General features: G+C 41.5%; 1 protein-coding gene across 1 annotated transcript in view; it reads left to right on the plus strand.

Annotated features, from left to right (window-relative positions):
* LOC122682764 (RING1 and YY1 binding protein) overlaps positions 1 to 27808 on the plus strand; it is a 74073-nt gene extending 46265 nt beyond the window's left edge. Inside the window, exons 3-5 of the mRNA XM_043885881.1 lie at positions 23000 to 23176; positions 23271 to 23369; positions 23788 to 27808. Of these exons, the coding sequence (XP_043741816.1) occupies positions 23000 to 23176; positions 23271 to 23369; positions 23788 to 24040 (529 nt within the window). The 3' untranslated portion in view covers positions 24041 to 27808. The remainder of the gene's footprint in view (positions 1 to 22999; positions 23177 to 23270; positions 23370 to 23787) is intronic.
* The last annotated feature ends 45 nt before the right edge of the window (positions 27809 to 27853 follow it).

Raw genomic sequence — 27853 nt, forward strand, 5'->3', positions numbered from 1 at the left:
ATTCCAAAGCATTTCTATTCTGAGAGAACTTTAAAATGCAGATTTTGAATTCAGGGCTATTTGCCCATGTGTCACAGGAGAAAAGAAACAGAACATCCTTTAATACTAGACGATTGGTGATTTTTCTTAGTCTTCAAGCTAACAGTTTATAGAGGCTTGGATTTCAAAAGAGAATAAGTAAAAACTATTCTTACATCACAAAATACTTGCAGTTTATTAGTTAGGGAAATTAATACACAAGCAGAAACTCAATTTAAGAATAGACAAGCAAGTTTGAGCTTAAACTCTTGTGTTAATTCTTCTCTAATAAAAGGTAATGATGGGACCAAAGTGGAAAGGGAAAGATGGAATGATTCTGGGATGTGGGTGTTCTGTTACACTCTAATGGTAATAATGTCTGTGACTATATAGAAAAAAGGTAGGATGGCATTTGTGTGTGGCCATGTTCAGTCATTTTCATTTAGCTAAGTTTTTGGATACTGATCAAGGACTGTCTTAAATTCAGTATTTGCAGTTTTCATAGTTGATAAAGAGAAAGATTGGACAGCTTCAATGATACCATCCTGAGATTCTGTAAGTCCCAGATGGAATCTTAGCCTGTCATCCCTGTTGTTCTTGTTTGTTTTTATATAAACTAGTGTTTGTTGTACCTGTCTTAACTGTGGGATCTACAAATCTGTTCAAGTTAAACCCTGACATTTACTTGTGGGCACTTTTTTCTGAGTAGATTAATAGTTACCATATTTGCAAAAGTTTGCAAGAAGGACCCACATACCCACCCAGGTTAAGAATGGCTGAAGAATTTATTTGCAACACACATAGTGTTCTTTATCTCTGTTTCCTCAAGCACTTAGCACAGTGACTAAGTATGTCCTAGGGATATGAGTCTGGTATTTTTCTGGGAAAATTTATTGCTGTAGATGTCCCATAATTCCCTCTATTAATGCATGTTTTGCTTCCTTTTTCTTCTTGAGCCCCAGAACCTCAGAATAAAATGCAGAGCATCTTAAGGAGACCAGTTCTCTTGGGTCATTTTGAGAATTTTTAGTTTTTTAAAGTCACTAGGTAGATACATTGCACCACTCCCTAGAGCTTTAAGGGGTATTAACCGAAGTTAACTATTTCAGGTCAAGTGGGTATAGAGAGGGGGAAATCCAAGCAGACCTCAAAACGAGAATACTAAGTGTATATGGGGCTTCCGTGGTGGCTCAGTGGTGAAGAATCCGCCTGCCAATGTAGGGCATCACTTGGATCCCTGACCTGGGAAGGTCCTGCGTGCCTCAGGGCGACTACGCCTGGGCGCCACAACCCATGCTCCGCACACAGGAGAAGCCACCGCAGTAAGCCCGCACACCACAGCCAGAGAAAAGTGTGCCCAACAACAAAGATCCACCAGAGCCAAAAATAAACAAGCGTTCTTAAAAATGGTATTTAAAAATTAATTCTGTGTTTAAAATCCAGTTTTGTTTTTAAGCACGATGTATTTTTATTGCAGTGGTAGCGACTCAAGTGCTGAGTGATCCAAAGGAGTAAATCAAATCATACACTGTTTTGCCTGTTCTGATATGCCAGATTCCCATAATTTAACCTTCCTGACATGGTGACATATACAAAAATTGTTGACATTTTAGTTGGTGTTAACAAGTAGAGGTGTAAAAATTTCCCTTTGACATCTGGTAAGAAAACAAGACATGAGTTGGGGCTTGGAGTAGATGAATAGTTTTAGTTACGCACTGACCGTTCTCTTAAAAACTCTGAAAATTTTTTTAAGAGTCTTGGTTAGGCACTTACCTGGTAGTTTACTGTGTGGAGAGGCAAATTAAAGCCAGATTCTTGTGACAATGACTAGTTTTCTCTAAGCATACTGCTCATCTGTAAAATAAAGGAAATTTTTCATTATTATTAAAAAGCAATTGCTTTGAAGCTAAGCAGAGTAGCAGCCAGTGTACATGAGCCGCCTTTGCAGGTGTTCCCCTGTCTGTCTGCATTCCTGGATAACCATGCAACCACAGTAAGATTACCGTGCGAATTGTGATACGTAAAGTGTATGAACTCATTCCCATACTAGTTACTAACTTAGACTTTATCACAGACACAGCACTTTGAAGAGTTAATTTTTATTACTAGAAGAAAGAACAACAGTGAAACACAACTTCTTTCAGAATAACACAATACCACCGCTACTCCGTTCTAAAGAAAAAAAAGCACCAGTCCTCATACTTGAATTTACTTCAGTGGTGAGATGGATGGAACACAAGAAGAACACCGTATGAAAGTTACAAACTCAGTGAATATAGTAAACAAACTCAATGAATATAGTAAGGAAAACCAAAGAAGGTTCTGTAATCAAATGTGGAATCATTGGGTAAAAACAGTGCTGTGCAGATTCAGTGTAGACGTTTTCTTTAATGTTTACCGTCTGTTGAACATGTTGTGGCGTGTGTTTCTCTGGATAACTTAGCTTCTCACAGCTGGAAAACTGAGGGGGGGCCATTGCTATGTGCGGTGCCTCCCCCCACCATTGAACCTCTTGCTCTCCTTCTTGTTTCTTCTTTTTAAGCATGTTCATATTTTTCTTAACTCTATGGGAGAGTTTTAGTTTAGCCAAAACATAATCAACAAACAGTTAATCATATTCTTCAGTAGTGGGAAAGGTTAAATGAAGCTGATTCTGTTAAAAGTACACCAAGGAAGACAACAAATTGGGAGTTAATGAATATTACTTAAGAGTTTCATGCAGTTCTAAAACTTCTGAATTGAATTTGCTCATTCTTCAGAAGTCATTTGTTGTGTAGGAAACACCTCTTCTCTGTTGAAGATATTAATGGTTAGTCCCCATGTCCTTACAGATATCCCTGCCAGTCAAGAATAGATTTCCTAGCTTCTGTTTGAAGGGAAAGGTTTTGGTCTTGATTTATTGTGTTTGTTGTTCTCAGGAGATGTTTCCTATTTATAGAGTGAATATGACTGTTGATGAGTTTGTGTCTCCCTGAAGTTTTCCTTTCCGGGCCTCCTGAATTGTAGGCAGATTCTTTACTGATTGAGCCACTTGGGAATTGCTGAAGTTTTCCTTGCTAGATTTTAAGTTTGGCGAGATTATGTGGCTGTGGCTTAGGAGGAAGTTTTAAATGAATTTTTTGTGATTGATGAATTTGATGCAGTAATAACTCATGTAAAAAAACAAATTCCTTTTAAAGACATTTGGACAAGACCCTGAATTAGTGGTTAAAAATTGAATGCATTGTAATCTGCTTCTAAAAGAATTGTGTTCTCAAGTCTGGGCATGTTATTTTAAGAGCATTCCAGTTTCTCAGAATGAGCCCTGGTTGTGGGTGTGGGTGCTCTTATTTTAACAGGAAGAGTGGACAACTGTTAGGGCAACAGAGATGGCAGAAGTATAGGATATGATCATCAATTTATATACTGTGAAAACGCTGTACGGGGACTGTATGGGACCAGAGCAGCTCTGTGCACTTCTCCAAAGGAATTCAGTGTAATAGCGACCTGAAGTAACCAGAAGGTAAATTGTTTTCCGTGTAATGTTTAACAATACTGGGAATTCAAAATATAATTTTTAAAAACCTTAAAAAAGAGAAAACTGTTTGGCAAGTTCACTCAACTCACCAGTGGTGCTCAGTAAATGTTGTGTGGCAGTTAAGACTTGTCTTTTTTTCCATATTGAATGATTATTTAGGTAGTATCAACCCTCTGAGGCATTTATTGGTATGAAACTTAGGAAAGCATTTTTCTGTTTTTACTAAACCAGTTTTAAAAACTTGGATTTGCTTAACATCGTGCATACAAAAGTGTGTGTGTGTGAAGGTGAAAACCAAAATAGTTCTGCTCCTCTACACCGAAGTGTACGTTTTGCTGGTTCTAACATTTTATCTCATCTGTATTGAGACGAATGTAGGACATGTATTTTTCTCTCTGTTAAGTGGTTGGGAAAACTGAGGCTGAAGGCTGTGGTTCTTAAAAATCATTCTTCAAATTGGTACGAGAACTGGGGGTAAAACGCCATTTTCTTACTATCTGACTCTTCACTAGACCAGTTGTATTCAGATTAAGAAATACAGCAAGCAGATTACCTGTATAAATATTGTTATCCTGTGAAATTTTACTGTCTGACCCCACATCCATGATTCCCTTCACTGAACCCCTTAAATTTCTATCATCCAAAGTGGTAGATCTCCCCCAGCTATCCTTTCTAGGCTTGCTACCTGTCTGGTGTGTCCCCATCTCATCAGTTGATCTTTACAGACCTTTATATAATACACACACTCTTACTCGTTTGGGTCAATTGGGTAACTTTTAAGAGCTAGTTGATAGTAGTTTCTTGAAAAGCTGCTTAGCTCAGAGTCAAAATGCTTTTTACTCCGTTACTCTACACCTAAATTAGACAAGTCATCGTCTGTTATTTTCTTCTTTCGGAGTCCGGTACCTCAATTAAGGTAGGCAACCCACCAGCCTTCTGGTTTGTTTATAACTTTCTTCAGTGGACACAGCTTAACCACAGAATCATGTAGAGACATCAGCCTCCCTGCCCATCACTCGGTTTCTGCAGTTACCGTATTGACAAGCTCCTTGATCTTCACAAGCACTGCGAAAGTTATTGTTTCTTATAAGCCGTCACCTGCATTTGTGTAAATGTACCTCCTGGACAAAAAGTTGGCTCAACATCATTAATCATGGGGAGTTGCAAGTTAAAGCCACATTGCAGTGCTAGTATACATGCACTAGAATGACTCAGAGACTGGCGGTAGCAAGTGCTCTTAAGGATGGGGAGCAGTTGGAAAACCCTGCAGTCACTTTTGAGAGTTTGGCGGTTTCTTATAAAGTTAAATATATATTGTACTTGCCATGGATTTTTTTAGCCAAGAGAAATGAAAACATGTCCACACAAAGACTTGTACATGAATGTTCATAGCAGCTTGATTCATGAGAGCTGAAAGCTGCAGATAGCCCCACTGTCCATCCGCAGGAGCCTCGGTGAACAGAACACACAGCAACAGGGATGACTCTCAGAAAATGCTGTGCTCGCTGAAAGTAGCTGTGTAAAACAGCGGAGATATGCCATCTAATTCCATTTTATGTGAAACTCCAGGAAAGACTCATTTAATCCACAGTGAGGGAGAACATAGGGCTTCCCTAGTAGCTCAGCCGGTGAAGAAGGCACCTGTAATGCAGGAACCCTGGTTTCCTGGTTTCCTGGGTAAGGAAACAGCTTGGGTGGTCTCCTGGAGCTGGGAGTGGAGATTGTCTGGGAAATGACACTGAAGAACCTTGATGAGAAGTGGTGATTTCACTGCTGTATGTATTTGTCGAAACAAACTGTACTCTCAAAACAACGTGTGTTTTGTTGTGTGTAAATTGTACGTCCTTCTTAAGATTTGTTCTAGGCAGAGATGGTCCAAGTCAGCAGACCTCAGCACTGGTTCCTCTTTCTAGCTCCCCTGACCCTGCCCTTTTTTGGATGTTTGGATGGCAGGTGAATAGGCACCTATAAGCAAACAGGAAGGAGTTTGGGAAGCCCCACTTTTCTTTAGTGCTTTTAGAGCCGTGGAGAGGGCAGGATAATGTCTGAAGGAACAGTGTCTTTGTTGCCTTCTTCCACCACAGGCTGTTTATTCTTTGGGACATCCACTCAGCCTTGGGTCTTGTACCTTTATTCCTGTGCAGAATACGTCCAGTTTCTTCCAGAGTCTGAAATCTTTTCCCTTTCCCTCTGCAGAATGCCAGAAAAATATATTGTGTTTTTAGAGGACACTTCATCTGACTAACTGGAATTGTATCATTATTCCACCTGGAATTTTTAACACTGGCTACAAAATGTTTGATGATTAAGTATGTCAACTCACTCCAGTCTTCTTGCCTGGAAAATCCCATGGATGGAGGAGCCTGGTAGGCTACAGCCCATAGGGTCGCAAAGAGTCGGACACAACTGAGCGACTCCACTTTCACTCACTTTAGAACACAAAAGTTTTCTGTTGATAGAAGCATTAGATTAATGATGACATTCTGAGAAAATGTACTCCTTATGATACCCACAGCTCTAATTTGCTTAGATATTACCCAGTTTCTGTTAGTGGTTATGCTGTGTAGAATATATCCCTGATTAGGATAAGATGTGATGATATATCACTTTGAATGACAAGTGTTTTATTCCTTCTCTAACTGGACTATAAGGATTTTCTTTGAGTATATAGCACTTCGGAATAGAAAATAGTCCAAGGAACATTTGATCCTAAAAACTTCTGTACTTTTGGGCTGGAAAAGGGGCTGGAACCTATCAAAAAAACTCAGCCTGAAAAAAGAGCTCCTGATGACCAAAGCTGGGACAATTTGCACGACAAAAAAAAAATGATAGAATTGGGTTTTAACCTATAGGATATGAGAAATAGCCGTGAATTCATACTGATAAAAAAAATGAAATAAATGAATTCGAAGATAGAGCTCTTAACTTACAGAAAAATTCCGGTTAATAAATGTAGAAGATCAAATCACCCTGGGGCCAAAACAATAGCAATATTTGCAGAATCCATGTTGGAATGATAAAGTTAGTGGGTGAAAGTTTGTGGAGAAATGGCATATTGTTACATATATAGTTTCCAGATAACTCTCTTAAAGTATTTAATCAATAATAACTTTTAAAGTGAAGAAATCTGACAGACATCACCTTGTACACCTCATCATGGTTAACATCAGTGGGGATAAGACATGGAAACATCCGGAACTCCTTGCTGTGATGAGTCTGTAGAATGCATGTCTTTGCTCTGGTATTGTCAGAACGTATAATCTCATCGTGATCATGAGATAAGCCCAAATTGAGGGACATTTCTCCACAATAAGTGACTAATACTCACAGAAGTGTCCAGGCCATCAAAGAGACTGAGGAACTATCAGAGATAGGAGGAGGCTAAACATAAGGAAAAACAAACTCTGATGTGGATGCCTAGACGGGAATTTGATGGAGATAAGAAAGTTTGTGGGGAAACTGGTGAGACTTTTCAGAAAAGAGTGTCCTGTTCAGTTAACAGAATTGTACCAGTGGACTAGTTTTCTTGTTTTGATAATTATACTGTGTTTATATAAGATGTTAACATTAGGCGAAGCTGAATGAGGGGTATGTGGGAACTCTGTGCCATTTTTGAAACTCTAAAAATTAAAGTGAAACATTGAAAAATTCATTTCAGACTTCAAAAAAGACCTTGCAAATCTTTCATTGTACCTCTGCAAATGAGTTAATCAAATTTTCAGCAAATCTTTGTTTGATGAAAGTGCACTTGCAGCAATTTAGTTTAAGAAGAAAAAAGTCCCTTTCAAATGAAGGCATTTCAAAGTTATTTTTGGCACACGCAGAATCCTTACCTTGTTGGAAACTTATTACAGGCATGCAAATTGGCTTACTTTGATGCCAAAGGCAGATGCTTTTGAGTGGAATATCAACTTGAAAAGTGCCTGTACCAGAATGGTGCAGATACATGCATGTATGTGGTGTATCATCATCCCAGTTTAAGTATCCCTTTTTATAAGCTAAGGATTTAGATAAATCTGTGTAATTGAAGAGCTTGCTGGTACTGTGAGAATCCCACTTGGTTCTACATTACTTACTCTGGTGATAATGTGGTTTCTCTTAAGGTTAAGTAAGCAGACTTACTAAATGTGCCATGCTTTGAGAAGTCAGCTGTTACTACTTACAGGTCTTTTTTACTTTGATAGAGAAACAGGAAACCAAGGGCATTCCTGAAGGACTTAGACTTGACTTCCTAGGAATTTTGTCCTAATTCCCTAGCCCTCGATATTTAAAAATACAGGCAATGTAAGACAGAATGTCAGAGTGTGCTTTTTTCGTACCTAGTATGGTTGTGGTTCTAGGGTGGGATATGTTGAAGTAGTTGGGATATTTGAGGTTAAGAGGAAAGGTGAAGGGTTTGGGGGCACATGTGATCTAGTGAAGGGTTAGAAGAGAATCAGATCACTTCGTATGGAAGGGCACATCCCTGAAGTGCCCTTCTGGCCGAATCACAGACCTGTTTTCAGTCTTCTTTAGTAGCAGTTCTCAGTACTACTGACCACTTCATGAAATCTTTCTCCTGCTCTTTTTGGTATACCAGTCTCCTTTGTTTTCCTCAGTTTTACTGGCTCCAGTTGAATTCCCTTTCTTAAGGTTCTTTGGGTGGGCCATGTAGGTTAGTGGAAAGAACAAAAATAAACTTGGAGTAAACTGCTCTAGCTTATTTGCTGTTGGACCTTTGGGCTTTGATTCCACCAAAAACATCAAAAAGTTATGAGAATTGTGAGTTATATATGTAAAAACTCAACACAGTGCCTTGTCATAGGAAGCATTTCATCATCTGTTTTCTTCCTTCACCTCTGACAAACTGAGAACTGTTCTCTCTGGGATAGATAGTTGTCTTCATTGAGAATCTGTCATGTCCTAGGCTTTTTGCTGAGTCTTGGCAGTATGAAAGATGAGTTATATGAAGTTCCTCAGTTCAGAAGCCCAGAGAGACAGTTCAGTATTGGAATACACTGTTATGTTACACGCTGGCAGAGCATCTGCTCTCTACCCAACCTTGTGCGGAGAATGCTGTCGGGAACAAGTGATTACTTTGAAGCAAGTTTGGAACGTGTAGCGTAAAATGTAAATGGTGGAGACTGCTGCAGAGATGTACATAATCTGGTGCAAAGCAACAAATAATATTGTACAGATACACAGATATTATAATGTAGAACATTAAGTGGTAGAGGTATGTCGTGTTTTGGGAACCCTGAAAACGTGACCACAAACGGTTGTTTGCCAGGAGAAATTGGGAACGCAGTGGCATATGAGTTGGGTCTTAAAATAGATATGACTTTTGCAGATGAAATGTGAGGTTCATTCAGCAGATAAGCAAATACAGCCATTGGTTTTGGTGTCCTCGGAGGTCCTGGAACCTGTCCCCCTCAGATACTAAGGGATGACTGCACTGACATATTTAAGTTTCTGTTCTTATCCTCCAAATTCTAATTATTTCCTTGAATTCTGAGAGATGTTTCATCCATGAGTAGCAAGTATGACCAGCATTTAATTCACAGATTATATGTGAAATCCCGTTGTTAACCTGTTCGCGGTCCTAGCACAACAGAATCCTGTATATTGAGCTGAAGGACTTCTCCAGCCCAGTGCATGTGTCTCTGACCAATAACTGCAGTTAGTGTCAGAGTCTTCACCTTCATTCACGTCTAATTTTTCAACCATTTGAAATGGTTGAAACCTAAAATTTTTTCCTTCTCTTCCTGGAAATAAAAGACCATGATTAACCTCAAGTGCCCGAAGTATAAGATGTTGTTAGTTGTCAGAGTTGTAATTGTGTAGAAACCGTCTGATGGTCTTCCCTCAAGCATCTGTTTGGTGATTAAACAGACTGGTCTTGTGGTGTATTATACTCAGAAGTTGCTTTACATTTACTTCGTGTTTTTCCCCTAGAAAAGCCTCTGCATATTAAAATAACGTTACTTAAGATCTTGAGCAACTGATATGTTCCTGAACAAATGTGTGGTAGCTGCTTAAAATTACCAAAGACATCATGTTTAATCATTGTAACTGATCTATCTTATGATGGGTATGTATGTAAATTTCCCTGCTGCTATGCAGTATAGAAGTTTATCTAATAAAACTTCTGTAAATTATTTGAGAAGAGTGATAGTTACAACTTAATTTTTAAAAAGCCCCACAGTATCAATATATGAAAAGCTCTTAGGACCCTTCTTTCTGAATCCTACCCTCTTATAATCCCAAGCAATTAGAATGATGAATTATATTATATGTGTTTTTGACAGATATCTTGTGATAAAATTTTGATGGGCCAAGGGCTGTTTTTCTGCTGGGCTGCCTCCCTTTGTTTGTAAATATTTCTATTCCTTTTTATTATATTCTTGTATAAACCAGTTATTCTAACCTGGGACTGATTTTGCCACTCAGGAAATATTTAGCAATGTCTGTCAGAACTTGGGGGTGGAAGTGCTACTGGTATGTGGTGGGTAGTGGCCAGGGATGCTGCTCAACATCTACAGTGCATCAGGACAGCTCCCACAGCAAAGAGTTAGGAGCTCTCTAGCATATCACCAATGCAGTGGCTGGGAAACCATGCAGTAGACACCCTTACAAAGAGATGATAGGCTTTAAGAAAGTTTTGACTACCAATGATTTAGGAAGCCCATTATAATTTGACCATGAACTAGCCTGTTAGAACTGTTATTTTCTAGTACATATATTTTTGTTTTAAGATTAGATTTGAGGAAGTTCCTAAGATTACATTAATTTAGCCAACCCGCTTACCTCACAGGTGAGGAGACCAAGACCTGAAGAGGGCAGGTTTGTTAGACCTTGATTTCTTTAAATTATCCAAGTAGCCCCCCCCCCCCCCGCCCCCGAAGAATTACTAATTTTTCTGTGTGCTTTATAAATGCCCAGTTTTGTGACATGAACTATAATTTCAAAATGGTTAAACACATTAAAATGCGATCTCTGACAGCTGTAAAGTAATTTGCAGAGCAAATTGATTGCTTTAGTATAAAATTTCTTGGAGAAAGACTTGATTCGTCATCAAGTTTACTTGCATCTGAAGATACAGTTTGCTAAGAGATTTGTAGTGTCTGTGAGCCCTCTGAAAATCATTGACATGATTTACAAGGTAATTTAGGGTATCTTTGGGGGGTGGTGGGGAGAGGTCATATCAGAGCACTAAACCAGCAGTATAGTTTGTACAGTGCACTCCATGCAAACTTGCCTGTACCTTAAGAACAACTACTCTGTTCCGTTTTTATTAAATGCTGAATACAAGTATCTGAGCCATAGAGATTGCTTACTTACTCTGTTCTGATCTCTCTTATCAGTGAGGAAACTGAAGTTTGGAGAGAGTGTGTAATTCATCCAAAGTCATGGAGTTAGATTCCAAAATAAATGCAGAAAGCAGAAGAGAGAACCGAGCATCTCACCTGCTAAGTCCTGGGATGCAACTTGTGTGACAGGGACCAGCTCAGAAAACACACTGGACCCTCAGCAGAGATCTGGGCCAGTGAAATCTAATGCATCAGTTCAGTTCAGTTCAGTTCAGTCGCTCAGTCGTGTCCGACTCTTTGCAAACCCATGAACCGTAGCACGTCAGGCCTCCCACGTCCATTGAGTTGGTGATGCCATCCAACCATCTCATCCTCTGTCATCCCTTTTCCTGCCCTCAATCTTTCCCAGCATCAGGGTCTTTTAGCTCTTTGCATCAGGTGGCCAAAGTATTGGAGTTTCAGCTTCAACATCAGTCCTTCCGATGAACACACAGGACTGATCTCCTTTAGGATGGACTGGTTGGATCTCCTTGCAGTCCAAGGGACTCTCAAGAGTTTTGTCCAACACCGCAGTTGAAAAGCATCAACTCTTCAGCACTCAGCTTTCTTTATAGTCCAGCTCTCACATCCATACACGACTACTGGAAAAACCATAGCCTTGACTAGACATATCTTGTTGGCAAAGGAATGTCTCTTTTTAATATGCTGTCTAGGTTGGTCATAAGTTTCCTTCCAAAGAGTAAGCGTCTTTTAATTTCATGGCTGCCATCAGCATCTGCAGTGATTTTGGAGCCCCAAAAAATAAAGTCTGACACTGTTTCCACTGTTTCCTCATTTATTTGCCATGAAGTGATGGGGTCGGATGCCATGAACTTAGTTTTCTGAATGTTGAGCTTTAAGCCAACTTTTTCACTCTCCTCTTTCACTTTCATCAACAGGCTCTTTAGTTCTTTGCTATCTGCCATAAGGGTGGTGTCATCTGCATATCTGAGGTTAGTGATATTTCTCCCGGCAATCTTGATTCCAGCTTGTGCTTCTTCCACCACAGCATTTCTCATGATGTACTCTGCATATAAGTTAATTAAGCAGGGTGACAATATACAGCCTTGATGTACTCCTTTCCCAATTTGGAACCAGTCTAATGCATCATATTTCATCAACTCTTTGGAAAACAAGCATTTCTGTACCTAGAGTGCGGAGTACCCTGCCTCTGCATATAGTTGACATTAGTTTAATGAATTTGGAAACATAAGCCAGAATGCCAAAGATGAAACCAGGATAAGAGACATCACAGGGACTGTTTTCTCTGTGCGCCTTTGCCCAGTTGGGCTTCAGGCAGCAGAGATGCTTGCCCAGAGAGTCGGGTTTTGGTACCTGCACGGACGTCCCTCCTTAACGAGGCAGGCGAGGGCGGTGTGTGTCCACCGCTCCTGTGGTCACAGCACCAGCAACTGCTGTGATTCATGCACGGCCTCAGGTGCTGTCGCCACCCTGAAGCACTGCTCAGGCCAGATGCTCAGCCAGCAGACCAGCCTTTTCAGTCTTCACGCTGAAGTCTTTTACGGTAGAATAGAATCTGTGTTGAGATATGGAATGGCAGGTGTCAAAGAGAAATGTGGTTAGCCATCTTCAGAAAAGGTCCATTTTGAAAACAGTTTAGGAAACATTTCTCCATACATGTCAACTATTCCATTCTTTGTCAGTGGACTGACTTTTTGTGAGAGAGATAAAGGACATATTTATGGGACATTTACTTTAGATATTTGAAGGACCATGATGAAATTCTGTTGTTTTAGGCACCACCTGGGTGAGGAAATGGAAGTAAGCCAGATTTACAGTCTGTAGTTAAAGTACTTTTAAGCCTCCTTCTTGGAAGTTTTCCTTGTGCTTGATAAGTTTAAAATTTGCATTTCTTAGCATTTTTTGGTCAGAGGATCTCTTGCACTGTTTAAAATTATTATGGACCCAAGTAACTTTTGTTCCTGTTGGCAATACCTGTAGATACTTTCTATATCAGATAAAACTGAGCAATGTTTAGAACACAAGAATTTGCCACGTTAGCTCTCAGAGTAGTGATGTCACTTTCCATTTAAGCTGGAAAACGAATAGGCAAGTAGTATTATGGAGATGATTATTATAGAAAATAGTTTGGGTGTTGTACACCCTCCCCAAAGGGTCTTGAATACTGCCAGGAGTCTCTGGACCACAGCCTGAGAACAGTTGGACCAGAATCTCTCTCCTTGCTGCCAGGTTGGTTTATAAAATAGAGATTTTGTTCTCAAGAATTGTAGCCACTTGTAGCTTCTCCTACTACTTTCTGAATGTATGGTCCTGAGTTACAGAAAAGTTGGTAGTGCAGACAGTTCATGGTGCTCAAGTAAGTGTGTTTTCAGAGCATAAGAGACATTTGAATACTCAAAACGACCATTTTGAATCTGTAGTAGAACATTTTAGATTCTGCTGTAAAGGATGCTTATGTTAGTTCTTTTGGAGCCAGTTTCCAGCCAAGTCGTATCTGGTGAATTTGTGCAGTACCATGTATAGTGGGGGCTTCCCTCGCGGCTCAGTCAGTAAAGAGTCTGCCTGCAGTACACAGCACCTGGATTTGATCCCTGGGTGGGGAAGGTCCCCTGGAGAAGGAGATGGCAGCCCACTCCAGTATTCTTGCCTGGAGAGTCCCATGGACAGGGGAGCCTGGCGGGCTGTATCTGTGGGGTTGGAGAAGTCGGACACGACTGAGTGATTTGCACATGCACACACATCTGCGAAACCCAACTTTTGTCTTGAGATAACACAGAAAAACTGACAGCGAAGTCAGTGGGGGTCCTTAGTTCCGCTGTTGCTGTTCAGACAGTGAGTAACTTAGAGACAGCCACATGAAGGGTTTCTGTTGCTAGAGAACCATTTCCTTGGAGCGACGCTTACCAGCCTCTCTGACTTGTATATCTTTCCCTTGGCCTCACAGCTGAGCAAGGGTGGTAGATGCAACTCCAGCTGGGGAGATAGTGCTTTGAAATGTATCTATTATTTTTAAGATGGTTTATCAGTATTTTGGATACTAGAGAATTTCAGAAAAACATCTTCTGCTTCACTGACTATGCTAAAGCCTTTGACTGTGTAGATCACAACAAACTGTGGGAAATTCTTAAAAAGATGGGAATACCAGACCACCTTATCTGCCTCCTGCGAAACCTGTATGCAAGTGAAGAAGCAACAGTGAGAACCAGTCATAGAATAATGGACTGGTTCCAAATTGGGAAAGGAGTACATCAAGGTTGTATATTATTTAACTTGTATGTAGAGAACATCTTGCAAAATGCCAGGCTAGATGAAGCACAAGCTGGAATCAAGATTGCCAGGAGAAATATCAATAACCTTAGATACGCAGATGACATCACCCTAATGACAGAAAGCATAGAGGAATTAAGGAGCCTCTTGTTGAAGGTGAAAGAGGAGAGTGAAAAAGCTGGCTTAAATCTCAACATTCAAAAAACAAAGATCATGGTATCTGGTCGCATCACTTCCTGGAAAATAGATGGGGAAAAAGTGAAAACAGTGACAGACTGTTTTCTTGGGCTCCAAAATCACTGCAGATGGTGACTGCAGCCATGAATTTCAAAGACGCTTGTTCTTTGGAAGAAAAGCTGTTACCAACCTATACAGCATATTAAAAAGCAGAGACACCACTTTGCCGACAAAGGTCGGTATAGTCAAAGCTATGGTTTTTCTCCAGTAGTCATGCACAGATGTGTAAGAGCTGGACAATAAAAAAGGCTGAGTGCCGAAGAATTGATACCTTCGAACCGTGGTGCTGGAGAAGACTTTTGAGAGTTTCTTGGACAGCAAGGAGATGAAGCCAGTCAATCCTGAAGAAAATCAACTCTGAATATTTATTGGGAGGACAGATGCTGAAGCTGAAGCCCCAATACTTTGGCCACTGATGCAAAGAGCCGGCTCATTGGGAAATACCCAGATGATGGGAAGGATTGAAGGCGGGAAGAGAAGGGAACAACAGAGGATGAGATGGTTGGATGGCATCACCAACTCAATGGACATGAGTTTGAGCAAACTCCAGGAGATGAGGAGATGATGAAGGACAGGGAAGCCTGGCATGCTTCAGTCCATGGGGTCACAGAGTCGGACACAACTGAGCAACTGAACAACAATCAGTATTTTGTGGAATGTCTGCGTGTTCTGTGTGTGTGTACTATGACAAGAGCTAAGTGAACTTGACCGCCTTTAATCTTGACTTAAGCCCTCTTAAGTTAGGTGTGGCTCCATTCCCACTTAGAGAATTACCCAGGCTCAGTAGCAGAGTCTGGATAAGGTCTAGAGCCTGTCCTGACTCAAAAGTCTGTACTTTGCCTATCATCTGTGAAAGCGAGGATGGAGAAGTTGATGAGAGAAAGGGAATGGCTTCCTTTTTTTTTAATCTGATAGTTGGAGTCCAGTTTGAGGGGGAAATTTTTGTTTCCTGATGCAGAGCAGAGTGGTTCTCCTGAGTCAAGGAGGAGAACTCAGACCCCTTAAGGCCCTCCCAAGGGCTCATTCTAGAAGATAAGCCAGAGGATTTGAGAAACTTCATCAAGACGAGTATTTACTTGAGAGGGGAAAAACTCTTTAGGAGAGAAAAGATACTATTTGGGGAGCAGAGAGAATTTAATAGTGGCATGCAGTGTACGATCCTAGCAGTGAAGGTCCCAAGGTCACAGAAGTTCCGCACTACTTTGTGGTGTAGCCGAGTTCTCTGTGCCGAGAACAACTCTGCGGAAGGCCAAGAGTATTCCTCTTTCCAACACAAAGCCAGTTAGGTCTGGGTAATAATGACCTGGGCCTAAACCAGCAAGCTGAAATGGCACCCTAGTCACTGGGACTAAAGACTTGTAACAAGGTCTGATGCTGCTTCTTCCATCAGGGAAGAATTTGGTTGGAGTGCTGTGAGGTTTCATCTTTCCATAACTGAACAGATGTGTATTCATCTGTCTATTGGTCTATCAAGATAATCAGTCCTTTAAAATAGTGGCAAAGAAGGTGCTTAGATAGAAACTCCCTTGGAATTTACTAAACTAGATCATCTGCCATATTTTCTCATCTATTATTATTCATTGGGCTGGATTGACTCACATGGGTGATTCTTAGTAATAAGTGTACTATAGCAGTGCATCAAATACAAAAATGTACAGAAATTTTTATGAGATTAAAACCCTTAATTTAAAAACACTCAGCCTAGTTTGGCATAGCTGAAAGACTACCAGACTAATAGTCCTTGGTCTGGTTGTAAATCCTCTTTCTCTTTTTTTTAGGAATAATAGTGATTGTGTAACATACCTGTTAGTGTTGTTGTAAATAACCAGTAGTAGTTGTTGGATTTTAGTGTTTGTTTTTTCTTTTTAAAGAAGAATATGTGAAGGGGAAACAGGCCTAAAAGTAGTCTGATTATTCAAATCTGTTTTAACTGTGCCTGTTAGATATTAAAAGAAATCTTGTATCTCCTTTTAAGATTTTGTGGCCATTGATGTTGGAGCCAGAATCCTGACTTCTGTGTTCTGCTCACAGCATTTCTCCTCTGCTGTATCTTTGGGCTTTAAAATATAATGGGTCAGGAGTGGGGCGGGTAAGATGGACAGAAAACAACTTCTTCTTGTAGGACCTCTTTTCTGTTTTGCTGTAAAAGCCAGGAGCCATTAGTGTGTGGTTGACAATGTTGGGACAGACAAACTATGACCTTAAATCACCTTAAAAGGTAAATACAGGCATTAGCCAATGTAAAAATGGATTCTATCCCACAAATAAATTTGCTGTTTGATTGCTTTAACTTGGAATACATATTGTATGCAGACAAGTCCAGACAAAGATCAGATTTATTTAACCTCATTATGGCTTTATCAGGGTACTTCTGCAAAGGAAAAAAGTTTACAAAGCATTTTTACGCATTTGGCGTTCTGTGAGGTTCCCATTTCCTTGAGGTTACATTTACTATTCCCATTTCATTTTCACAATGTTGTAGTCGGAAATGGCTGTGCAGAGTACTTTTCTTTGTTCCCAGCTAGTGTGTGTGTGTGTGTTCATGTATGTATTGTGGGGCATCAGTAATAGAAAAATTCAGTCATTGTTGAGCGGGAGGAATGCATCCTAGTTAGTCCAGTGCACATGTGTAGACTCTTTTGAGTGTAGGGACTGGAAAATGGGTCATGTGGAGAAGTCTCTTTTATACAGAGTCATGATGTGATCCGCTCTCCTAATAGTGTGAGCTAAATGGACGGGCATTTTCAGAGTAGTTAGATCTTGAAATTGCTAATTCTTCAACTAACCGATTGCCAAGGCAAGGAAGGGGTTGGCTGGGGTCAGTGAAAAGGCAATGTTCAGAGCACTTAAGGGCAATGTAGGTTAACTTGGAGAAGATGTTTTGTAAGTTGCAGAGTACTTTTTTTTTTTTTTTTTTTAATGAATAAATTGATTGTCTGATTCCAGAGCCTTTGAGGTATTTTTGTTGAAAATAGAGTTCCATAAGTGAGCCAGACACAAGTGATAGTTTAGGAAGAGCTGGACATTATGAAACAAAAGAAACCATGTGTTATTGCTCTTTGTTGCCTGAACTAAAGAAGTAGTTTCTCTTTTCTCTAGTTGTGGGAGCAGAGGAGATACAGAAAAGCACAGAAGTGATCTCAGATTCCCCAGGCACACAGTGGACAAGGAAAGGGCTGTGGGGGGGAAACATAAGGTTTGCCCCTGTTCCCCAGAAGTGCCGAGTACACACATCTAAGCGATCCAGGAAGATAGCTGGGTTTTGTTTGCTTTTTGCTCTCCTTTGTGTTCATGTGGGCTCAGATAGACAAGATTTCTTGATGGTGTCTGTTTGAAATTTCACAGCAGATTTTCTTTTGTAAACTATTATAAAAACAACAATAAACACAAAATTTTTGAGAAAACTAAAAATTTTGTTATTGACAGAATATAGTTTTGAAGAAGAAGATAGGAAAAAACTTTCATTGCCAAATGTACTTACAGAGGAAACCAGACCGACCCCCTGTTACATTTTAGCATTTCTGGTCAGGCTGTGTAGCATTTTTGTTGTTTTTATTATTTTTAGTTGATGGACTTTCAGACTTAGACACTAAAAGTAGTAAACCATGTTCATTGATCTGAGGTTTCCCCTGTATTGTGAAGGCTGTTGATTGCTTATTTAAGATTTGTTTCTTGGGAGACTTAGGTAATTTTGGAGAATCCAGGCTCTCAGCTCCACATTGAAGAACGGACTTCCCTACAACATGCTGGAAGTTCTGCCCATTAAACAAGCTGTTTACAGTGTGTTGTGTTAACATTTAAAAGATTGCATTGGGCATTGTAAATCTGTGAGAAGTAACTATTTCTCACTGATCAGCAGTATTAAATATCAGTGTTCCATAGACATCGGAAAACATTCTCACCAGTGTCTCTTCCCCCTACCCTTTCCCTTTAAGGATAACCAAGTAGTCCTGTCCTTGCTCCAGTGAGGACAGTGGGGTTATCAAGTGTGCTAGAATTCTTGCGCAGGTGTCCCGTCAGAATTGTAGCCTGGATTGACCTGGGTCTTTCATTCCTAGCACCCTGAGCCCTCTCCCCACCCCACCCACCCCATACACGGGCGTGTGCACACAACACATGGGTGGCGGGGGGCAAGGACATTTTCAAGTTACTTTCATCAGAGGAGTTTTTGAATGATAGTTCAGTTGGGTCTGTGTTAAAAATCCCAGTGTAGCCATTTACTGTAAGCCTTAGCAGGGTCTTGCTCTTTCTGATCTAGAGGACATTGTGCTGACTCCTTCACAGTGTGCCTGTCCTTTGGTGGCTGTGAGGTGGTTCTGCTCCTCCTGCTTCACAGGCAGTTTAGAACGTTGAGCTGGGAGAACCCGTCAGGGTGGGAGTGGGGCTCATGTGGCTCTTAGTGGAGCGGGCACATCCCCAACCCTCATGCCGCTGGAGCATGCTGGCCTAGAAATGAGGGGACGGATGGCAGGAGCTGCCAGGGCAGATCTGGCAGGGTGGTACCTTTGGAGGGCCTCCCACTGATGACCCCTTCTTGTTTCTTCATCTTCTCCTCCAGAAGTTATGCATTTAGTTCAGTAACACTGCACCATTTCAAAATGAATTAGATGCGTTTTCCTACCTCACCATGTTTCCTGATCTGAGAAAAACTGGAATTTGTTGGGGCAACTAGTTGGAAAAAAACACTCTAATTAAAATAATGATTGTCAACTTGGTGGTGAGGGTTTTTTTGTGGGCAAGGGGCAAGTGGTGATGGAAGAGTTACTGGGTTGTTACTTGAGGACACTGAGAATGTACTTCTGAAACAACACAGGTGCCTTTAGCAGACATGCCATATTTCTTGGTAATCTGATCTCAGTTAGCCTTGCTGCTGCTGTTGTGTCCGACTCCATGTGATCCCATAGACGGCAGCCCACCAAGCTCCCCTGTCCCTGGGATTCTCCAGGCAAGAACACTGGAGTGGGTTGCCATTCCCCTCTCCAATGCATGAAAGTGAAAAGTGAAAGTGAAGCCGCTCAGTCGTGTCCAATTCTCAGCGACCCCATGGACTGCAGCCCACCAGGCCCCTCCATCCATGGGATTTTCCAGGCAAGAGTACTGGAGTGGGGTGCCATTGCCTTCTCCTAGTTAGCCTTGGGTCCTTTTCATTTGTGAAGTTTCGGTTTGGTTGCACATTAGAGGGGAGGAACACTTGTTTCACCGTTCTGGTCAGGCATTCATTTCCTTAGGGGCATGTGAGGACATCCTTATGGTTTTGTGTGAGTGCACGCGTGTAGATCGTGTCCTTTGGGTACCGGCTTGTGGCACATGGGCTGAAGCATTCTGAGGGGTTGCCTGCTGAGGTGTTAGGGTGGTCGTCCGTGGGAGGAGCGCCAGCCAGGCCCCGGGCCTGTCGCCTGTGTCCGGCGTGCCTTTGGCCTGGGCGCGCCGCCAGGGAGCGGGGTCCAGGTGCTGGGGAGCTGCTCTCAGGCGCACGAGGTGCCTGGCATAAAGGGCTGTTCGTGAGACAAGGGTGACTTCCTTTCATCTCTGCCTATCCCTAGCTCTCTGCTCTGGCAGTTCCAGCTGCCGACCATCCTAGGCACCACTTCTGATGTCCATGGTTTCAGGCTCTCTGCTCTGATTTCTCATTTCCATGTTCTGTCCATAACCCCCCAGGACCTGGCATCCCTCCCCGGTCTCAGAAGACCGTGCCTCCGCCAGTGCTGTTGTTGACTGTCTGCTGTCTCCCCTCTGCCCCGTGGCTGGCACTGCGGTCTGGCCTGCCTTCCGTCCTCCTCGCTCTACAGCACACGAGACTTCAGCCTCCCTTTCCTGTGGAAGTCTCCTCCAGCCGTGCTGACCCCTCTGTAGTGGCAGGACCATCCTTCATCTCACTGCGACATTTCTCCAAAAAAGTTCTTCTTGGCCACCCCTAGGTTATTCCTCTGACATCCTGTCGTCCCTTCACTTTCGCAGTCCCAATCTCATTGGGACTGGTCTCCTAAAAATCAGCGGTGACCTCCTGATCACCAGAGCCTGGGCTCTTTTCTCAGTCCTTATCTTACTTTGTCTTTCTCTGCAGCGTTTGTTTATTCTTCATTCAACCAGGAGGTAATTTTATTGGGTACCTGCTACTGTGCTGAATGCCATAGTGGCAAAGATGATTAAGATGCAGTCGTGCCATTCAGGAGTGTACATTTGATTGCTAGTTACATAGTGGTGTGGTAAGTAGCATTGTAGAACTTCACAGGATGTGCCTGGAGTGAGACAGGCCCCCCGTAACTCAAATTGGGCAGGCCTGGTGGACGAGGCTCGGGGTTCCTCCGGGCGAGGGTTTGGTGCGCCATGGAATGTCTGTTGAAGGTGGCCTTGGGCTGCTGTCCCATTGTCATCTCGTCATTCTGTGTCGTGAAGCATACATACTAGCTTAATTGAAATTCTCCACCACGGTAGCTTTTTGTATGTATTTAGTTTAACTCTGATTAAGTTATTTCATCTTGAGCATTGGTTAGTGTAAGACAGTTTTGTTTTGTATTCTTACTCTGATTTACGCTGTCTGGTAATCCCTGTAGACAACTGATCTGATCTGTTTGTGTCCCTGGTGAGTACTTGTGAAATGGCTTGCAGTGGTGATTATCTTCTCTCTTAAGTATTAACAGATATGCTTCCTCTTTGAAGGAGTAGAATAGACGGCTGCTGCCTTAAGTAAGCGTCTAACTCTTTGTGACCCTGTGGATTGTAGTAGCCCGCCAGGCTCCTCTGTCCATGGAATTTCCCAGGCAAGAATAGTGAAGTGGATGCCATCCCCTTCTCCAGAGGATCTTCCTAACCCAGGGCTCGAACCTGGGTCTCCTGCATTGCAGACAGATTCTTCACTGTCTGAGCCACCAAGGAAGCAAACCTATGAAGAAGGAAAGTTGCCTTCCACATGAAAGGGCAGGGCCTTAGCTTAAGTGCCTCCCCCCTTTGTCTCCTAGGCACTGCACATCTGTGTTTGAATCCCTCGCTCGGTGGCAGGTGAGGCTGTGTGTGGTTGTGGCCCAGCCTGCGGTGACTGTATCTGGGGCGGGGTTTCGTTGTGTGCCATCCACTACCAAGGCCCGTGTTTGCTGGAGAACACAGGAGACGTGCCCTGGGGTCGGGCCTGTGTTCATCAGTTGCCTGCAAAGCCACCCAACTGTGGAGCCAGCACCGAGACACTCGGACAAAAGCCAGGGGCTTCCCCAAGCAGGCTGGCCTGATGAGGTTGTGGAGTAGGCGGCTGTCCCCTCTTCATCCCGTGTTTCTTCTCAGCCACATCACACCCTCTCCCAAGAGGTAGTTCAGGCAGTGTGTCCTCTTCCTAGCAGCAGCTTCTTCTTTTTTTTTTTTTTTTTAATAAAATGGCATGATTATTTTTTGTTTTTCCTAGGTTTGTTTTTGATTTTTTCCTTCCATTTCCATTCCTCTACCACTGGTTCTTTTCTTGGATGAACCAGACCTCATCTGTCCAGTTACTTTTCTCTGGCCAGTGCCTCCATCGTGGCGAGCAGAGTGGGATACAGGGTCTGAGGGGGGTTGTCAGATGATGGCCGGCAGTTGCTTCACCTCATTAGTGACCCTAATTTAGATACATGCGTCCTACCTTGGGCTTCCCTTGTGGCTCAGCTGGTATAAAGAATCCGCCTGCAAAGTGGGAGACTTGGGTTCTATCCTGGGTTGAGAAGATCCCATGGAGAAGTGAAAGGCTACCCACTCCGGTATTCTGGCCTGGAGAATTCCATGGACTGTCTCGTCCTTGGGGTCACAAAGAGTTGGACATGAGTGAGTGACTTTCACCTTCACACCTTATACTTGGAGAGTTTATTATATTGTAAATGTCGATCTAGAAGCTGATGTCTTTGAAAATTAATACTGTGTGCTAAGCTTTCCTTTCTCCCTTTGCCATTTGGGTCTGAATGGTCATGCATTGTGAGAAACATTTGGCATCACTTAGACTTTGTGAACAATAGTGCTAAAAGCCAGTGTCAGTTGGAGACTGGCACACACATAATGGTTGACGGCACAATGAATGTATCCCTTTTCTAAGATTTTTTTTATAGTGATTTTCAGCGTTCACTCCCTTGGGAGCTCGTATGAACCACAGTTACCGTCCATTGCTCTGTGTTGTTGGGGGTGCCAGTCACAGAGCTGCAGGGGAGCAGACCAAGTCAGAATGATTAGATTGAGGAGTGAATGTCACACTTCTAATTTCATTCTCTTTTCAAGGGATTACCAGTGTCCATTTAATAAAATGAGATTAACCCTCTGCAGCAGCAGTGTTTGAAAGCTGTCAGTCAGTGTAATCTTGACAACTCAAAAGAAAGTAGTGTTCTCAGCACTCTGGAAGCAGTCATGTTTTATTGGCTGAAAGTCTTGACTGCACGGGGATGTGTGTATGTGTTTGAGCACATGTGTCTGTGTCATTAAAGGTGTACAGAGAGTGGATTTGAAAGAGGAAAAGTTTTATGGACTTAACCATACTACCGAGAAATAATAATGTAGAAATAACATCATATAATTTAGTTTTGAGTTGCCAGATACCAATAATAAAATCCCTAAACATTATGAGACCAAAATTAAAAATCAAAGAAATATAAATATTTATAAATAAAGCGCATAATGAGGCACCCTTTCTTGAATGTTGTAGAAAACCTCGGATCAACTCTCAGCTGGTGGCACAGCAGGTGGCCCAGCAGTACGCCACTCCCCCGCCCCCGAAGAAGGAGAAGAAGGAGAGAGCCGAAAAGCAAGACAAAGAGAAACCTGAGAAAGATAAAGAAATTAGTCCTAGTGTTACCAAGAAAAACACCAACAAGAAAACAAAGTAAGGTCTTGAGTAACTCAGTACAGTGCTGTGTTATTTTGCAGGCAAATCAAAGATATCTTTTAAGTGCCTCTTTTTCTGTCTCCCCATTTAGACCAAAGTCTGATATTCTGAAAGATCCTCCTAGCGAAGTGAACAGTATACAGTCTGCAAATGCTACAACAAAGACCAGTGAAACGAATCACACCTCAAGGTATCGGAAACTAGACTGAAATACATCACTGCCCGGATTTGGCTGCTCATAGTCAAGAGTCGGGGATGGTTTGTGCCTATGGGTTTGTAGGCTAAAGGGTGGGATGAAGAGCTGGGGTGGGACTGTTAACTTTCAAAATACATGCACATGTATATGAGCTATTTTTTTTAACACTGAGACCAAAACAGGAGAAAGATAAATTGATTTTGATTTCGCAGTGGTCCAAAGCTTTGCTGACTGGTCGTGGTTTCCATTCTTGCTGCGCTTTTCAGCAGGTTTGGTGGTAAGCGTCGGCACCCGCGCTGGCGGCTTAGATTCATTGCCACAGTGTCATGAGGGGTGTGTGTGACGTTGGAACTGAAGTCCTTTGCACCCATACCTGATTTAACAGGCTCTTCCCCTGTGGTGTTGCTTTCAGGCCCCGGCTGAAAAACGTGGACAGGAGCACCGCGCAGCAGTTGGCAGTAACTGTGGGCAACGTCACCGTCATTATCACAGACTTTAAGGAAAAGACTCGCTCCTCCTCGACATCCTCATCCACAGTTACCTCCAGCGCGGGGTCAGAACAGCAGAACCAGAGCAGCTCGGGGTCGGAGAGCACAGACAAGGGCTCCTCCCGCTCCTCCACACCGAAGGGCGACATGTCAGCAGTAAATGATGAATCTTTCTGAAGTTGCACATGGAATTGTGAAAACTATGAATCAGGGTATGAAATTCACATCCTCCACCTGCCCATGCCGCTTGCACCCCCTGGAAAATCTTCTGTGGACATCGACCTCTTAGTGATGCTGCCAGGATAATTTCTGCTTGCCATGGGCATCTGGCCACCAAGGAATTTCGCACCCTGACGATTACTCTTGACACTTTTATGTATTCCATTGTTTTATATGATTTTCCTAACAATCATTTATAATTGGATGTGCTCCTGAATCTACTTTTTATAAAAAAAAAAAAAAATCTGCTGTGCACAATTTTCCATGTACATTACAACTGGTTTTTTGTTTTTGTTTTGTTGGGGGAGGGCAGGGTGGGAGGGGGAGGGAACTTTTATTTATTGTGTTCACAGACTCCATCCTTGCAGCATATCCTTTTAAGTTTAGTTCTTTCTTCCAGTTATACTATGTACTATCAGTTTTGATATAACTATATATATATAAATATAAAATTATATATAAAAGGTTATTTGAAACCAATCCATGGCAACGCTGGTGCTTGATACACTGTGACGTGAACACAGCCTTGAACAGTTACAGACCTGGGACAGTCGTCTATGACCGCGCTGAAACTGAGCTAGAGTCAGTCTTAGTGAAGTACGCTCCAGCCCACGTGGGGGACTTGACTCTCATCTGTCTAAAAAGTACCGGGTGATACGAAAATATATATTTTTTAAACAATGTGATCTCAAATTTAAAGACTGCTCCAGATAGCCTGCATTTGTGGTGGAATGACTGACAAATCACAAGTGGTGTAGTCGGGAGGGCTTTGATCATTCGGAAGTAACTAAACTAGCTCCAGAATGCCAAGTATTCGTGTAAATTACGGTTACATGTTCACTTTGCTCTTCTTACATAAGCACTCATGAAAATATGGTATTCTGTAACTCGAATTCCATCCATTTTCCAGACCTCTACTCATGTCTGAGGTAAATTGATAAATTGTCTCTTAGTTTTAGCATTCAAACTGTCTAACCTGTACTTTTTGGTCCACACAAGAAGCAAATCCCTGTTTCCACTTTGCACGCGGTGTTTTGTTTAATCGAACTTTGTTTGCTTTACAGCCCCTTGTTTCCCTTACCATTCAGTGAGAATTCTTTTCCTTTCTTAAAGTCTAGTCTTGTTGTTTGACTGAACAGAGGTTATCAACCAGCACATCCAGTCCCGACATGGAGCTTTTCAGTTCCATGATGTGTCTCAGCTCCCTGCTGTGGGAAGGAATGCAAGTGGTGAAGAAATGGTTGAAGGGCGGGCAGCTAGAGTTGCAGGGAAAGCTCCTACTTCCTGTGAGCCTATGAGCTTTTACTTCCTCAACACAAAGACAGCTTGAGTAAACTCTTTTTAAAAATGATTCTTCTCACTTTTTTTTTTTAATGCCTTGCAAAAATAAAAAATGTGTAAAAGACCACTAATATGAATCCACCCCTCCTCATTTTATAAAAATGTTCTGTTTTGCTTTGTTTGGATTTAGGATCTCTCTTCTGTCTGACTCTTACATTCATATTCGCAGAGTTCGTAGACTTGAGAGTCATTTCAAGCATGGGAACTTGATGTCACCTTCCTTTGTTCGACCTGGGAGGGCAGCAGATTAGTGATGAAACGCTGCATTTTGGTGTGAAAAACCTGGTTTTGCATAAGAATAGAAGTAACTTCTGTGTATGGAGGCAACGAATAAAGAGAAAAATTAACAGCTTGATTTGAGTAGCCAACAGGAAAGGCTCCTTTCACATTTACATTAAAACTATTCTGTAGTCACTGATGTACCATCATTTAAATTCTGTTCTCAAAGGTATAGATGATAAAGCAGTGCCATTTGTTGCTATGGTCCTCTTCTCAAATGCATGGACAATGTTTCCCCTCTTTTTAAAAAATACTGCTTGTATCTGGGATGCAAGCTATACTTACCTTTTTAAATACATTTTTAAAGTATTTATTAATGAACCAAAGGAAATCAGATGCTTTCTATAAGCATCAGAATATATAATACATAGTGATTTGACTATGAATTTTAAATCCACATTTTAATATTAGTGGGGTATTGCAAAGACATTCCTTCTAAAGTTTTAATATTCCTTTTATTAAGGGTCTCAGGGAGGGTAAATTAGTCAGCCATATTTATTTTCCAGAGATGTAAGGATTGCTAAGTTTTTTAATTAACTTTTTAAAAAAACTTAAATGCCACCAAACTCATGTGGGTTGCACTGCTTTTGGAACCAGTAAGTGTTGGTATGCACTTTGTTCAGAAACACTGTGTACTTTTGCAAAATTAGTTTCATGTAAAGTGATTGGACCCCTAGACTAGTGGAAAAAGCTGATTAACCAGCTACTCAGAGGCTGCTAATTCATTGCCAATGTCTTGGTTTTTCAGTTCTGCCTCCGTGATAAATTTAAAAATAAAAAATAGGGGTGAAGGAAGGGAGGATCGCTTTAGAACAGGTGAGATGATGACGTTGCCAGTTTGGTAGAAACTGCAGCTCGCGGTGGGAGTGCTCTCAGCAATCAGATGTTTTGGGGCCCGGCCTTTGGCTGCTGTTGTGTACTGTGTTACGACAGTGAAGCAATAGGTACTTTAGACTTTTAATTTCCAAAATGGATGACATCCCTCAGGCATGTATTCTGGAAATGGAATTCCTGTAACTTCCTGCTTTTGCAGTTTACCCTACAATTAGTAGGCAGCGTGTAAAAACACTAGTGTAGATGATAAAAGATATATATTGAAAGAGGACCAGAAATACTTGGTATTCAGCGGCACAGTAAGCAGGTTATAAAAACAAAACAAAAGCACAGTGTTAATGCTTGCAAGTTTCCATTTGTTTTAATACCACACAGTCTTTCACACTCGTGCGTGTGCACGCACACACAGACCTTACCCAACCTGCTCTGCTTGAGTCATGCAGTTCAAAAGGGAAAAAAAAAAGAAAAAAGGTAAAGACATCCTGATACCCTCAAAATATTTTCAATCAAAATCTTTCAGTTTTAATCTGGACATTTAAAACATTGGCAGAAGCTTCTGTGAGTTTAGTTCCACTAAGATGTTTCACCTGCCTTATCAAGACCATTCTCAGTCTACTTTTTTAAGCTACCATATCTTAAATTATTGAAAATTTATTAATTGCTGATATATAATAACCTTTGCTTGTATGTAACCGAAAATGGTTTAAGAGCCGACATTTAGAGTAAGACAATGGAGCTGAACAGTTTTTAATGCGCAAGCAGTTCTGTTCTTGTGTATGACTTGTAACCTTAATTTACTGTGTAAAGATGGTTACATTATTTCCTTAGCTTTGTTTGTTGGAGACAAATAGAGAATGCTTGTTAAGTATGTCAAAACATAATCTTATCTTGTGAATTTTTGTTAATGTATTATACGAGCTATATTTTTCATTTGCTCAGAAAGACAGCTTGTATAACGCTTTTGGAAGTTCTGCTCTGTAATGTCTTTAGAGCTGACAGTCTGTTAGATTTGTTTTTTTCTTCATGCTAAAGTGTCGGTGGTTTTGTGAACTGGTCAGAAATTCACAGGTCTTAAATGTTTGGGGGAAATTTATATTGGACACTTCTCTTTGTCTAGCAAATAAAAGATGTTAATATATTCCTGTTACTGGCATGTGCACGACTATGTTATTAGAAGCCACTTTATCGTTTTCCTGCTTTAAATAGAAATGTCTATTTATGAATTCTGCTTGTAGTTTTTTCACAAATAAAATAGTAAAATTTACACTGAAATCTTTATTTTTGTCTGTGTAGACATTAGCAAGTAGGAGGTTACTT

The sequence above is a fragment of the Cervus elaphus genome, chromosome 24, assembly GCF_910594005.1.
Source record: "Cervus elaphus chromosome 24, mCerEla1.1, whole genome shotgun sequence".
Classification (NCBI taxonomy): Eukaryota; Metazoa; Chordata; class Mammalia; order Artiodactyla; family Cervidae; genus Cervus; species Cervus elaphus.